Genomic DNA, 12998 nt, shown 5'->3' with positions numbered 1-12998 from the left:
ACAGCCAATGAGTTCATTTTGGGACATTTCAGGTCATTCCCTGTTGATTTTGGGGAATTTCTGGGTCACTTACTGTAAATCTGTAGGCATTTACAGATTACTTCCTGCTGATTTTGAACAGGAAGTGACCCATGTTCATTCACACCCTGTCACTCGAAACGGAAAAACATGGCTGTCAATGAGTTGATTTTTGGCGGATTTCAAGTCATTCCCAATTGATTTTGGGTCACTTCCTGTTGATTTTGAGGCACTTACAGATCACTTCTTGTTGATTTTAAACAGGAAGTTACCCGGGAAGGTCAAAAAAAGAATAGGAAGTGAACCATGTTCATTCATCCCCTATCACTCAAAATGAAATGGATGTTTATGTCTGTCAATGACAGTCATTTTTAGGCATTTCAGCTCATTTCCTGTTGATTTTGGGGAATTTCTGGGTCAATTCCTGTTGATTTTGAACAGAAAATTACCCGGGAAGCTCCGAAAATGAATAAGAAGTGACTCAAACTGAATAGGAAGTGACTTGTTAATGCCCTAAAATCAACAGGAAGTGACAAATGTTCATTCACCTTCTGTCACCCAAAATAAAATGGATGTCAATGGCTGTCGAGTTCAGCTTATTTCTTGTATATTTTGGGTCACTTTCTGTTAATTTTGGGGCATTTCTGGGTCACTTCCTGTTGATTTTGAACAGGAAATTACCTGGGAAGCTCCGAAAATGAATAAGAAGTGACTCAAAATGAATAGGAAGTGACTTAATGCACTAAAATCAACAGGAAGTGACAAATGTTCATTCACCTTCCGTCACTCAAAATAAAATGGATGTCAATGGCTGTCGAGTTCAGCTTATTTCTTGTATATTTTGGGTCACTTTCTGTTAATTTTGGGGCATTTCTGGGTCACTTCCTGTTGATTTTGAACAGGAAATTACCCGGGAAGCTCCGAAAATGAATAAGAAGTGACTCAAAATGAATAGGAAGTGACTTGTTAATGCACTAAAATCAAGAGGAAGTGACAAATGTTCATTCACCTTCCGTCACTCAAAATAAAATGGCTGTCAAATCAATGACAGCCATTGATTTTATTTGGGGCATTTCAGCTTATTTCTTGTTGATTTTGGGTCACTTTCTGTTAATTTTGGGGCATTTCTAGGTCACTTCCTGACGATTTTGGGGCTCAAGAGACTCCCAAAAGAGGATTTGGTAGTTTAAAAGCTAAGCTCACCAAACGATTCATCGACTATCAAAAATAGTTGTCGATCGGTTTGATGACGGTTTCACTGTCGATCGATGGTGGCAGTCCTCGTTTGTGGATTTGCGGGGTTTGCATTAAAATGTGGTTCTTCTCCATTTAGATCCCTCAACCCGCGATGGGGAGGAGTTTAAATCCGAAGGTATTTATTTGGAAGCAAAACCGGCAGATCCATTGCGAGTTTGAGCTTTTTAACGTGTGCCTGGCGGCTCATTGGATGGTTTTCAGTTGCTCCTTTTGGTCTTTTTTGCTTTATGTACCGTATTTCTCAGTCTATAAGTCATTTTTTCCCCCTCATAGTTTGGCCCAGGGTGCGAATTGTATGCCGGAGTGACTTTTGATTTATTTTTTAAATTTCTCCTCTCACAAATAATATACAGTAATTTGTACCTACAATAGTGAATGAAGATAATCCATTTCTCGATTCATTACTTTTTTTCTTTTAAAGGAATCAGAAGAAAAAAACATTAAATTGCACACAATAACTAAAAACATTTGGGAGGACATCAGCTATTGTTTTCTTATACAGCAAAATAAAGAGTTACTTTCTCATTTGGGCGTCAATTGAAGTCCACTGTAATTGGTTTCACGTACTCAGTTCATTTGGACCATCTCAAATAAGATGTATCAATATCCAGTATAAGTGAATATGAAAGCTTCTCCGTTATGTAAATTTCATGTACAATATCTATCCATTCCTCAATAGTTGGTGATTCTTTTTGAAGCCATTTCCTAGTAATAGATTTCTTGGTGGCTGCTAATAGAATAATCACCAATTTTTTATCATTAACTTTCAAATTGTCCAATTTCAAATCACCCAGATACAGACATTCACATTTAAAAAGGTTATGTTTCCCAAAAATGTTCTCCAAGTGTCTATGAATCTCAGTCCAGTAGGGTTTAATATAGAGCTGTCAAATTTATCGCGTTAACGGGCGGTAATTAAATTAATCACGTTAAAATATTTAACTCATTTAACGCATGCGCGGAACGACCCACTCACGCATTGCCGCAAACAGACTACAATGGCGCCGTTTTATGTATATTGAGAGCTAAGAGGCAGAGACAAGCGAATGGAGTGGACACAGGCATTCATTGGGGCCGCGCTATTTATTGGCATAAGCTTTGGCATCTCTTCCACAATAATTATAACTATTGTGGGGAGGAATGACAGAAGATAATCTCTTTCTTAACACCCTGTATTGAACACAAAGCAGAGAAGATATACCATTTGCAGCCACCACTGACAGTCATGGTTGCCCAACTTCCCATCATGCATTTGGGCAGAACAGTTAAGTCGCTGTAGTATCATTTACTGGAAGCACAACAAAAATAATATTCCTATCAAAAAAAAAAAATGTTCACAAAAAGCAAAGCGCTCACTGCAAAGAGAACTGGCATTCTTAATCAAAATAGCTGTGCATAATAATACTCAGACTTTGGTCAAACTCTATTCAAACATTTCGTTTAGCTCAACAAATACACTAGATGGCAATATTTAGTCACAATGTACAAAGTATCAAAGGTCTAGTACGTTGTGAAGGCGGCACTCAAATGAACGTAAGGTACAATTAACCCGGAAACTACGGCGTCAGTCGAGGGGCAAAACGCACTAGATAAACTTATATCTTAGATCTCTAATTAATTTAAAACTCGCCCTTGACACCTTGTTGCGTATTTCAATCACTACCTTCCACAATGGCGAGCTATTAGTTTATTTTTTGATTGAAATTTTTACAAATTTTATTAAAAGGAAAACATACAGAGGGATTTTAATATAAAATTACCACAACTTGTACTATCATTTATCGTTTCAGAATTACAAGTCTTTCTATCCGTGGATCCCTTTCACAGAAAGAATGTTAATAATGTTAATGCCATCTTGTGGCTTTGTTGTTACAATAAACAAATACAGTACTTATGTACAGTATGTTGAATGTATATATCCGTCTTGTCTTATCTTTCCATTCCAACAATAATTTACAGAAAAAATTGAATATTTTAGAGATGATAGTGAATTGCGATTAATTACGCTTAATTAATTTTTAAGCTGTGATTAACTCGATTGAAAATTTTAATCGTTTGACAGCCCTAGTTGAATAACATTGCATTTCCAAAATATATTTGAGTGGTCCGCTCCATTTGTTCCACAGTCTCTCCAGCAGGCCTCTCCTTTACTCAGGTGTCGTTTTTGGACCGGGGTTATAAAATACCTCATAATGTTTTTCCAGCAGAATTCACACCAGAGACTTTAGTGCAAAATTATTACAGTGAAGGACCATTTTAGAGCTGGAGCTGTCAATTATTTGAGTAATCGATTAATCTTTCAATTACAGTAGTTAGCTCGAACAATCGAGTCATCGGATTTGGAACATTTAATGCGTTGAAGAATAAATCTTAGTAGATGTAAAGCTAAAGCTAAAACTAAAGCTAGCTAACAAAGATGAGTTGAATTTGTATTTAATTCCATGATCCACCAGAGGGCGCTTGCGTATCACGCTTTGGCATTGCCTGGTGTAGCTTTTCAACATTGTCTCATTTGACTTGAATCGAATATGGTCAGTTTTTAATTTATTTTTTCTCGATTTTGTCCATTTGACTTGAAACGGAGGCGGTCATTTTGTTTGAGGAGTCAGACTGCTTGTTATCGGCGTTTTTGCAGAGCTGTACAACCCGGGCGCCTTGGACGTGGGGGACATCCCGCCGCCTCCCGTGGCTATGTTGGCGCCGCCGGGCTCCGCCTCCACACCCGCCACGCCCACCATGGATGACATCATCCAGCAGAGTCTGTGGAACCTGCAGCACCAGGAGCAACATCTGCACACGCTCAGACAGGTACACGCCTCTGACTAGGGGGAGACCACAGGGTTGTACTCAATTGACAGTCGGGGTGGGAACAATAAGCGGACTTTTTCATACCACTGTATAATGCAAATAAGGTTGCTTGAAAGTTGGTGGGGGGACAATTTGAGCATCCTGAAAAGTTGCTAGTGTTATGCATAAGCGGATTTTAAGGGGGGGAGCCCCCCCACCTGGTGGCCAAAAAGTGTAATTGCATGTAATTGACTTTCCTATAGACCCTACCCACGTGACGTCACAACTCCGCTCTCCTGACTGGTGCCGCCCACTTGTCCGTCAACACATCGTGTTGACCTGTTACGGCTACGTACATTCCTCCTATTTACGGCGTGTTTTTCTGCTCGTTAACATTAATAATCAAAATGGTGAAGGCGTGTGTGGCGGTCGGTTGCAATAACAGAGAAGATAGACGGAGAGACTTGAAGTTCTACCGGATTCCGAGAGACACGGAGAGGAGAGAGCGAGATGGGCTGCTGCAATTCGACGAGAAAACTGGGCTCCAAACGATTACCACAGATTATGTAGTAGTCATTTTATATCTGGTAAGATGCATTTAATATATATTTAGAGGGTTTTGGGCTGACAACCACAATTAAGATCATTGCTAGGCTAATCGCCGACAACATACACGTATGTATGTAGTGAGAGTGCTATCGCTAAACCATATAAACATTAAAAGCCCTAGCTCCATTGACAAATGACATGAAATACATTAGACTTGACAGTGGATGTTAGCAAGAACAAAAGATTTTGAATTGAAAATTTCGTAACTCACCTTCCGAGCACAAGATTCCTGCCGAATTTTCGTGTACGAGGACCTGTTTCACCCAACCAGCAACGTAGCATTTATAAGCCTCCAAGCTCTTAAAGTTTTTCAAACTTTTGTGAGAATAGGCTGATTTTGTGTGGACAAGATAGTTGTAAATATCAGGGTCAGGCAGAGACGGCGAAGGCAGCCGGTCAAAAATCATCGATTTAGGCATCAAATATGAATAGAACGAAGCTTTTCCACATAACGCCTTTTATGCAACACATCCAGTGAGTTTACGGCATCAGAAAGCACCGGGTCTTCCATGAAATGCATTTTAAATTCTTCGATCAATTGAAACCAATGCTAATACAGAGACAAAATGACGGACAAGTGGGCGGAACCATACAGCGAGCACGTGGTTTTGTGACGTCGGTGGGTAGGGTCTATATACGGTATATAAAAGCAATACAACTGCAACAAAAATGAATGAAATGAAGAAAAAAAAATTTTTTTATAATGGGTCCAAATTATTTTTTGAACAGATCATGTGACGAGCAACTTAGACGGTCATTTGCTTTGCATATAATTAAAAAAAAAAAGAAAAAAAATTAGGGGAGGGCAGCTTTATTTTTTAAATGATTTTTTTCTTTGATTGAAAATATTTTTTCTGATTGAAGCAACTTTTTGGGGATTAAATGTTTTAGACGCAAATGTCCTACTCATAATATGGCCCAAACACAAAAAGGATTGCTTCAATCAAAGAAAACTTTTTCAATGAAAAATTAAGTGTTCAAATGCAAATATTTGAGCCTCAAATATTTTTTGGCATTCAAAAACTTTTTCAAGATTGAAATTGAAAGTGATATTTCTTTTTGAAAACATATACAGTGGTACCTCTACATACGAATTTAATTCGTTCCAGGACCTTGTTTGTAAGTCGAAATGGTCGTATGTCGAGCAGGATTTTCCCATAGGAATACATTATAATTCCATTAATTCGTTCCAAAGCCTAAAAACATACACTAAATTCTTAATAAATACTGCTGGCACTGTTACAAATGGCAATTAAACATAGAAAAACAAATAAGTTATAAATAAATAAGTTAGAATAATATAATATGAAGAAGAATAATTAATAATTATTCCTGTAAATAATGTAACGAATTGGATTCTAATATGGCGGACACTTTTTACTGTCCCTGAACGCACCGCGAAGCTGACGTCACGGTGAGATAGGTCGGTGCGGTAGAGATAATACTTTCGTTTTCTTGAGAGCAGTCAACTGCTTAAGACAATGGGCGTTTTGTGTTGGATAAGTTCTTAAATAAATGATAAAAACGTGACGAAGCTGGCGATTTCCTTGGCAATGTTACCACAATAATAATTGTCACCTTAACTTATAAATAGTGGCGAACGGTGGTCGGAAGAGGACCATGGAGCTGTATTGTTGAGCCAGTTCAGGGACGCGCACACCAAGCTCATATTTTTCTATAACTTGCATCTTCATTTCAAAGGTAAGCATCACTTTTTTCCTTGTTTCTCCAACTGTATCAACTTTTTTTGAAAACTGTGTTGATTTCTCACACAAGAAAATCCACCGTGCGTTCGTTTGCAGTGCTGTCATGTCGTCGTATTTCGAGCAACTCGTCGGATGTAGAAACAAATGGCGGCTCAAATTTTACGTCGGATGTCGAAAAGATCGTGTGTCGAAGTGATCGTATGTAGAGGTACCACTGTATTTTTGAAACAACTTACTTTATACAAGACAAAAGTGTCCAAAATGTGGCCCAAACGCAAATCAACATTACATCAATCAAAAAAAAGTTGATTCAATTAAAAAAAAAAAAAAATCAATAATAGAAAAATAGCTTTCACATGCATTTTTTTTTTTTTTAAGTTTCAAATTTATTTTTGCATTCCAACACTTTTTTTTTTTTTTTTGATAGAAGCAACTTTTTTGGTTGAAAATATATATTTTGCTTGAATCAACTTTTTTTTGGATTGAATAATAAAGACACAAATTTACCTCCGTACGGCTCTGCCCAGGGGATAAAAATTTTGACTGGGGTAACTACATTGGCACGACACCGACGGGCGTACCATATTCAATGGATGACAATCTTGGCAAAAAGTATTGCCTAACCAGCCTGATTTAGAATTCCCCTCAAGAATGATGGGAAACAAAAAAAAAAGTTCATTTTCAACTTATTATATTCTTGTAAGTTAATTTTATTGCTGACACTGAGTTTTGGGGTCATCAACATGTTTTGCCCCCCCCCCCCCCCCCCCCAAAGAAAAAAAAAAAAAAAAGTCAAACTCCGCCTATGGTGGGAACCTCCTGTACATCATGATACTACAATGATCTAAAGATAAAGCGATACAACAATTACACACATTGATTTTTGGTCACTTCCTGTTGATTTTGGGGCATTTCTGTTCCAAATGTACTAGAAATCAACATGAAGTGACTCATAGTCATTCGCCTCCCCCCTTCAAGTCTGTAACTGTCACTGGCGGCCAACGAGGGAAATGATTTTTCCTGCGAGGGTGACGTTTCAACTTGAACAAATGTTTGTAGGAACAAGTGAGCACGGCCATCGCGACGGCAGCCGAGCGTCAGATCGAAAAATTGATCTCAGAGACCAACCTGGACATCACCGAAATGGACAACCTACTACAGCCCATCATCGAGACTTGTACCAAAGACGCCATTTCGGTAAGCAGCGGCATCTGGTCGGTCGGCGACGTCACTGTCTCAACGTGGTCGTGTCACCGTAGGCCGGTAAGAACTGGATGTTCAACAACGCCAAGACGCCGCAGCACTGCGAACTGATGACTTCGCACCTTCGCAACCGCATCACCGCCGAGGAAGCGCATTTTGAGCTCCGCCTCCATCTCATCTACCTGACCAATGACGTGCTGCATCACTGGTAGGTAACCATGGCAGTCTCGCCGAGTAATTCGATCAGAAAAAAAAGCTTCGAATCAAATTTTGCTGCTTCGAGGATTCATTTCATTAGAGCAGTACTTCTCAAATGGTGGGGCGCGCCCCCCCAGGGGGGCACAGAGCGATGCCAGGGGGGGCGCGAGTGACCTCGGGGAACATGCTTTTTTTTTTTTTTTTTTTTGCCGTACTAGAATAAAGTGTACTTGCACATCCACTCCGTGGGTGGCAGTGGCGCTCTCATTTTCAAAGTGCGTGCAGTATTTTTGAAGTAAGCAAGAGCACACGGAAGAGACTCGTGCAGAGCTGGACTCACGCAGCGACCCACTGTCTTCTTCGGTTCTCACGTGTCCGGCCGAGAAGTGCAGTTTTCGGCTTGGGATCGTCACGACCACCGCCCTCACCTACGGTTCTCCCTCGGCCGCCGAGAATGCGCTTTTTTCGGGCCGTTTGGCTTTGACTTTTAATATAGTGGAAAATGAGGAAAGACCACTGTTTACTGAGTCTAAAAATGATTATAGCGGAGAAGCCAAATCAGTTAAGACGCCACTTAAAGACATTAGACCTCAATCTCATTGATAAGCCGCTTGACTATTTTTCAGCGAAAATGTGCCGAATACTGCCAATTTTCACAATCGTCCCGCTTTGTCAGTGTTATATCAGTAAACCAGTGAGCACTGTGGTGAATCAGCGAAAATAAAAACTTTCCTTCTGTCCAAAGACCCCCCCCCCCCCCCCCCCCTTCTATTCAGTTTTGTTGTTTTTTTTCGGTCAAATTTTTTGGCATGTTGTCCTGAAGAGTAAATGTTTCTAATCAATTTGAATTTGTTATTATTTACTGATTTTATTACATTTTATTTTTCAGTATCAAATGGTCAAAAATGTACCTTGAGTGTATTTTTACAGTTTGGATGTGACTTTTTTTTTTTTTTTTTTTTTTTTAACTTCAGGCAAATTGATGCGCGTTAAGTCTTTTCTGTTACAAGCAACACAATGTTAAAAAAGTTATACTTTATTATAAGTTGATCTATGTTACTTTTTTTCTTTAATAGAAAAAAAAGGACACAATGTTAGGCTGAGGCGTACTTATAATAGTAATATGGACGAATGATACTATTTACAGTGGCGGCAGAGAGTTGGGGGGGGGGCGCGAAACATTTACGTCTTCCTTGGGGGGGCGTAACAGAAAATAATTGAGAAGCACTGCATTAGAGTAACGTCGTAATGCTTTGTTCTTAATTGCATTTAGTTTTATTGATTGGGGTTGATACACCGCCCTCTAGTGGCAATTGTGAGTATTCCATGCCTCATCTAACATGTCAAATGGTAACTGGTGTTATAGACCCTACTCACGTGACGTCACAGCCACGCCCCCGCGCCATGTTGCCCGTATACTCGTCATGTTAATGCATTAGCGCTTCGTAAATTCCTCCTATTATGGCATGTTTTTCTGCTCGTTAACATTAATAATCAAAATGGTGAAGTCGTGTGTGGCGGTCGGTTGCAAAAACAGAGAAGATAGGCGGAGAGACTTGAAGTTTTACCGTATTCTGAGAGACCCGAAGAGGAGAGCGAGATTGACTGCTGCAATTCGACGAGAAAACTGGGCTCCAAACGACTAGCACAGATTATGTAGTAGTCATTTTATATCTGGTAAGATGCATTTAATATATATTTAGAGGGTTTTGGGCTGACAACCACAATTAAGATCATTGCTAGGCTAATCGCCGACAACATACACTCAGACGTTGTGAATGAACTACCTTAAAATATATACTTATAAGGGGATAATCAGACAGTTGTCATACAATTAATTTACAATTTCACTATTGAGGTCAAAAGCCAAAAAATAAATTCAACTAGGGACAATCTGGAGTAGTGCTATCGCACTTCATATTTATTACATATTATATATGTATGTAGTGAGAGTGCTATCGCTAAACCATATAAACATTAAAAGCCCTAGCTCCATTGACAAATGACATGAAATACATTAGACTTGACAGTGGATGTTAGCAAGAACAAAAGATTTTGAATTGAAAATTTCGTAACTCACCTTCCCGAGCACAAGATTCCTGCCGAATTTTCGTGGATGAGGACCTGTTTCTCCCAACCAGCAACGAAGTATTTATAAGCCTCCAAGCTCTTAAAGTTTCTCAAACTTTCGTGAGAATAGGCTGATTTTATGTGGACAAGATAGTTGTAAATATCAGGGTAGCTAGCAGATGTCAGGCAAAGACGGCGAAGACAGCGGGTCGAAAAACATCGATTTAGGCATCAAATATGGATCTGGCGAATGGATAAACTGAAGCTTTTCCACATAACGCCTTTTATGCAACGCATCCAATGAGTTTCCATGGGCTTCCATGAATTGCTCTATAACTTGCACGACAAATTTAAAACAATGAGAATAGGTCTAAAAAATACGGACAATATGGCGGCCGGATACAGCGACACGTCATTTTGTGACGTAGGTGAGTAGGGTCTATAGCACTTTTCAACCTTTCAAGGCTCTCATGGCTGAATCCAGCTGCTTCCTGTTAAGACCAACTTAACGTATGTTTTTGTTTGCACTTATGTTTGTTTTTGCATTTGTTATTTAGTTTAGAAGTATATTTAGCTTTTTTTTGTGCGAATGTTTTTGAATGATTAGTTGAGAACATTGTAAAAAAAAAAAAAAAAAAAAGTTAGCATTTTATAATATTTAAGCTAGCAGACTTTTGCTATTTCTTTTTTGTCGCGATTAGAGCCAGATTTTTTATTTATTTATTTTTTTAATGTCGCGGATGGATACACTGCCCTCTAGTAGCAACAGTGAATATGTGAATATTCAGTGAATCGTCTAACATGGCTGAATCCAGCTGCTCCCTGTTAAGACCAACATACGGTCTGTTTTTTGGTGGAGCTATTATGTTTGTTTTTACATTTGTTATTTAGTTTAGAAGTATATTTAGCAGTTTTTTTGTGGGAATGTTTTTGAACAATTATTTAAGAGCATTGTAAAAAAAACGTTAGCATTTTATAGCATTTAAGGTAGTGGACTTTTGCGTTGCAATTAGTGCTGCAACGATTAATCGATTAACTCGAGCATTCGATTAGAAAAAAATATTCAAATTAAATTTTATTGCTTCGAGTATTCGTTTAATTAAAGTGGCGTTTTAATGGTTTGTTTTGAAAGTGTTTGCATTTAGTTTTATTGATTAGGATGGATACACTGCCCTCTGGTCTGCCTCATTTCACATGGCTGAATCCAACTGCTCCCTGTTAAGACCAATGTAAGCTAAGTTTTTGTTTGAGCTAATGTTTTTTAATGCATTCACAATTAAGTTTATAGGTATATTTAGCTGTTTTTGTGGGAATATGTGTCTGAACCATTTGTTAAGAATATTGTTTAAAAAAATTTTTTTTAAAAAAACATAAAAACGTTAGCATTTAAGCTAGTGCACTTTTGCTACGTAAGTTAGCCAATTGTTCTTTTGTTGTACATAGATCCTCATTTAAACTTTTTTTTTTAATACCGTTTGAGGCTCAGCTCAGTTCCGTATCTGATTACTCGAACTAACTAGTTCATCGATTAATCGACTACTAAAATAAATCGATAGCTGCAGCCCTAGTTGCAATTGTTTTTTTGTCGTGATTAGATACAAATTTTTTTATTTAATTATCGTGGATGGATACACTGCCCTCTAGTGGCAACAGTCAATATGCCATAACTTGTCTTATACGGGTGAATCCAGCTGCTCCCTGTTAAGATCAACGTAAGGTATGTTTTTGTTTGAGCTAATGTTTGTTTTTACATTTGTTATTGAGGTTAGAAGTATACTTAGCAATTTTTTGTGGGAATATGTTTTTGAACGATTTGTTAAGTGCATTGTAAAAAAAAAAAAAAAAAAAAAAAAAAAAGCATTTTATAGCATTTAAGCTTGCTAACTTTTGCGTTGCAATTGGTTTTTGACGTGATTAGAACCAGATTTTTTTTTTTTTTTTTTTTTTTTTTTTTTTTTTGGGATATCGTAAATATGCCATGACTCGTCTAACATGGTTGAATCCATCTGCTGCCGGTTAAGACCAACGTAAGGTGTGTTTTTGTTTGAGCTAGTATGTTTTTTACATTTGTTATTTAGTTTAGAAGTATACTGTACTTAGCAGTTATTTGTGAGAATATTTTTTTGAATGATTTGTTTAGCGCATAGAGCGTTGTAAAAAAAAAAGTTAGCATTTAAGCTAGCGGACTTTTGCTTTGCAATTGTTCTTTGTGCTTAGATCATATTTTTAGGCTAAAATCAGGTATTGTAATTTTTAAATAAAAGTGCAATTCCTCATGGTTTGAAGAAACTCGGGAATTTAATTTTGTATTGATTTGCATTTAATGTTCTTTTGAAAGTAATCTTGGCAAGCCAAAATATATATTATTGCAACCATAAACACTTGTTATACATATCGTAAAATGTACTCTGCAACGCATTAAATGTTCGTAATCCGATGACTCAATTATCAGACTAATTGATAGATTAATCGATTACCAAAATATAGCTGCAGCCCTAAGTTTTTTTCATAGCGATTTATACTCCGTAGCGATTTGTGTGTGAACTTATTAACACATTAATATTTCACTTTACATGTTATATCACTTTGAACAACAAGAGGGCGCTCAAAGCTTGTGTTTGAGTGTTGAGGATGGTAAATGGTGTTATACATGAAGATTTAGTTGGATTTAGTGATTTGGCTCGGCACTGATGGTTTGGTAAACTTGTTAGCATGTTCTTTATGCTATAGTTATATGAATAACTCATAATAGTATGCTACGATAACATACCGGGCACGTTCTCAGTTTGTAGTGTATGCGTCATGTAACGTTAGCATTCCATACAGTTATTCAGAATGTTGTTGACTGTATATAAAAGTGACTTGTATACAGTGGGGAAAATAAGTATTTGAACACCCTGCGATTTTGCAAGTTCTCCCACTTAGAAATGATTGACAGGTTTGACATTTTCATGGTAGGTGCTCGTCCATGCGAGAGAATCTATTTTAAAAAAAATCCAGAAATCAAAGTGTACAGTATGATTTTTTTTTACAAATTTATTTGTGTTATACTGCTGCACATAAGTATTTGAACACCTGAGAAAATCAATGTCAATATTTGGTTCAACTGCCTTTGCTTACAATTAAAGAGGTCAAACATTTCCTGTAACT

At 37.8% G+C, this 12998-nt stretch overlaps 1 protein-coding gene across 3 annotated transcripts in view; it reads left to right on the top strand.

The window, feature by feature from the left end:
* Positions 1 to 12998, top strand: part of cherp (calcium homeostasis endoplasmic reticulum protein) — a 39874-nt gene that overhangs the window by 6055 nt on the left and 20821 nt on the right. For 2 of the 3 annotated variants that reach the window (XM_057842013.1, XM_057842012.1), the window contains exons 3-6: positions 1352 to 1390; positions 3911 to 4083; positions 7437 to 7574; positions 7637 to 7788. In XM_057842013.1, coding sequence (XP_057697996.1) covers positions 1352 to 1390; positions 3911 to 4083; positions 7437 to 7574; positions 7637 to 7788 — 502 coding nt within the window. The remainder of the gene's footprint in view (positions 1 to 1351; positions 1391 to 3910; positions 4084 to 7436; positions 7575 to 7636; positions 7789 to 12998) is intronic. The other variant, XM_057842014.1, reaches the window with a different exon arrangement.

Source organism: Corythoichthys intestinalis, chromosome 7, assembly GCF_030265065.1.
Source record: "Corythoichthys intestinalis isolate RoL2023-P3 chromosome 7, ASM3026506v1, whole genome shotgun sequence".
NCBI lineage: Eukaryota > Metazoa > Chordata > Actinopteri > Syngnathiformes > Syngnathidae > Corythoichthys > Corythoichthys intestinalis.
The sequence above is the reverse complement of the archived record's forward strand: the minus strand, read 5'-3'. Positions and strand labels throughout refer to the sequence as shown.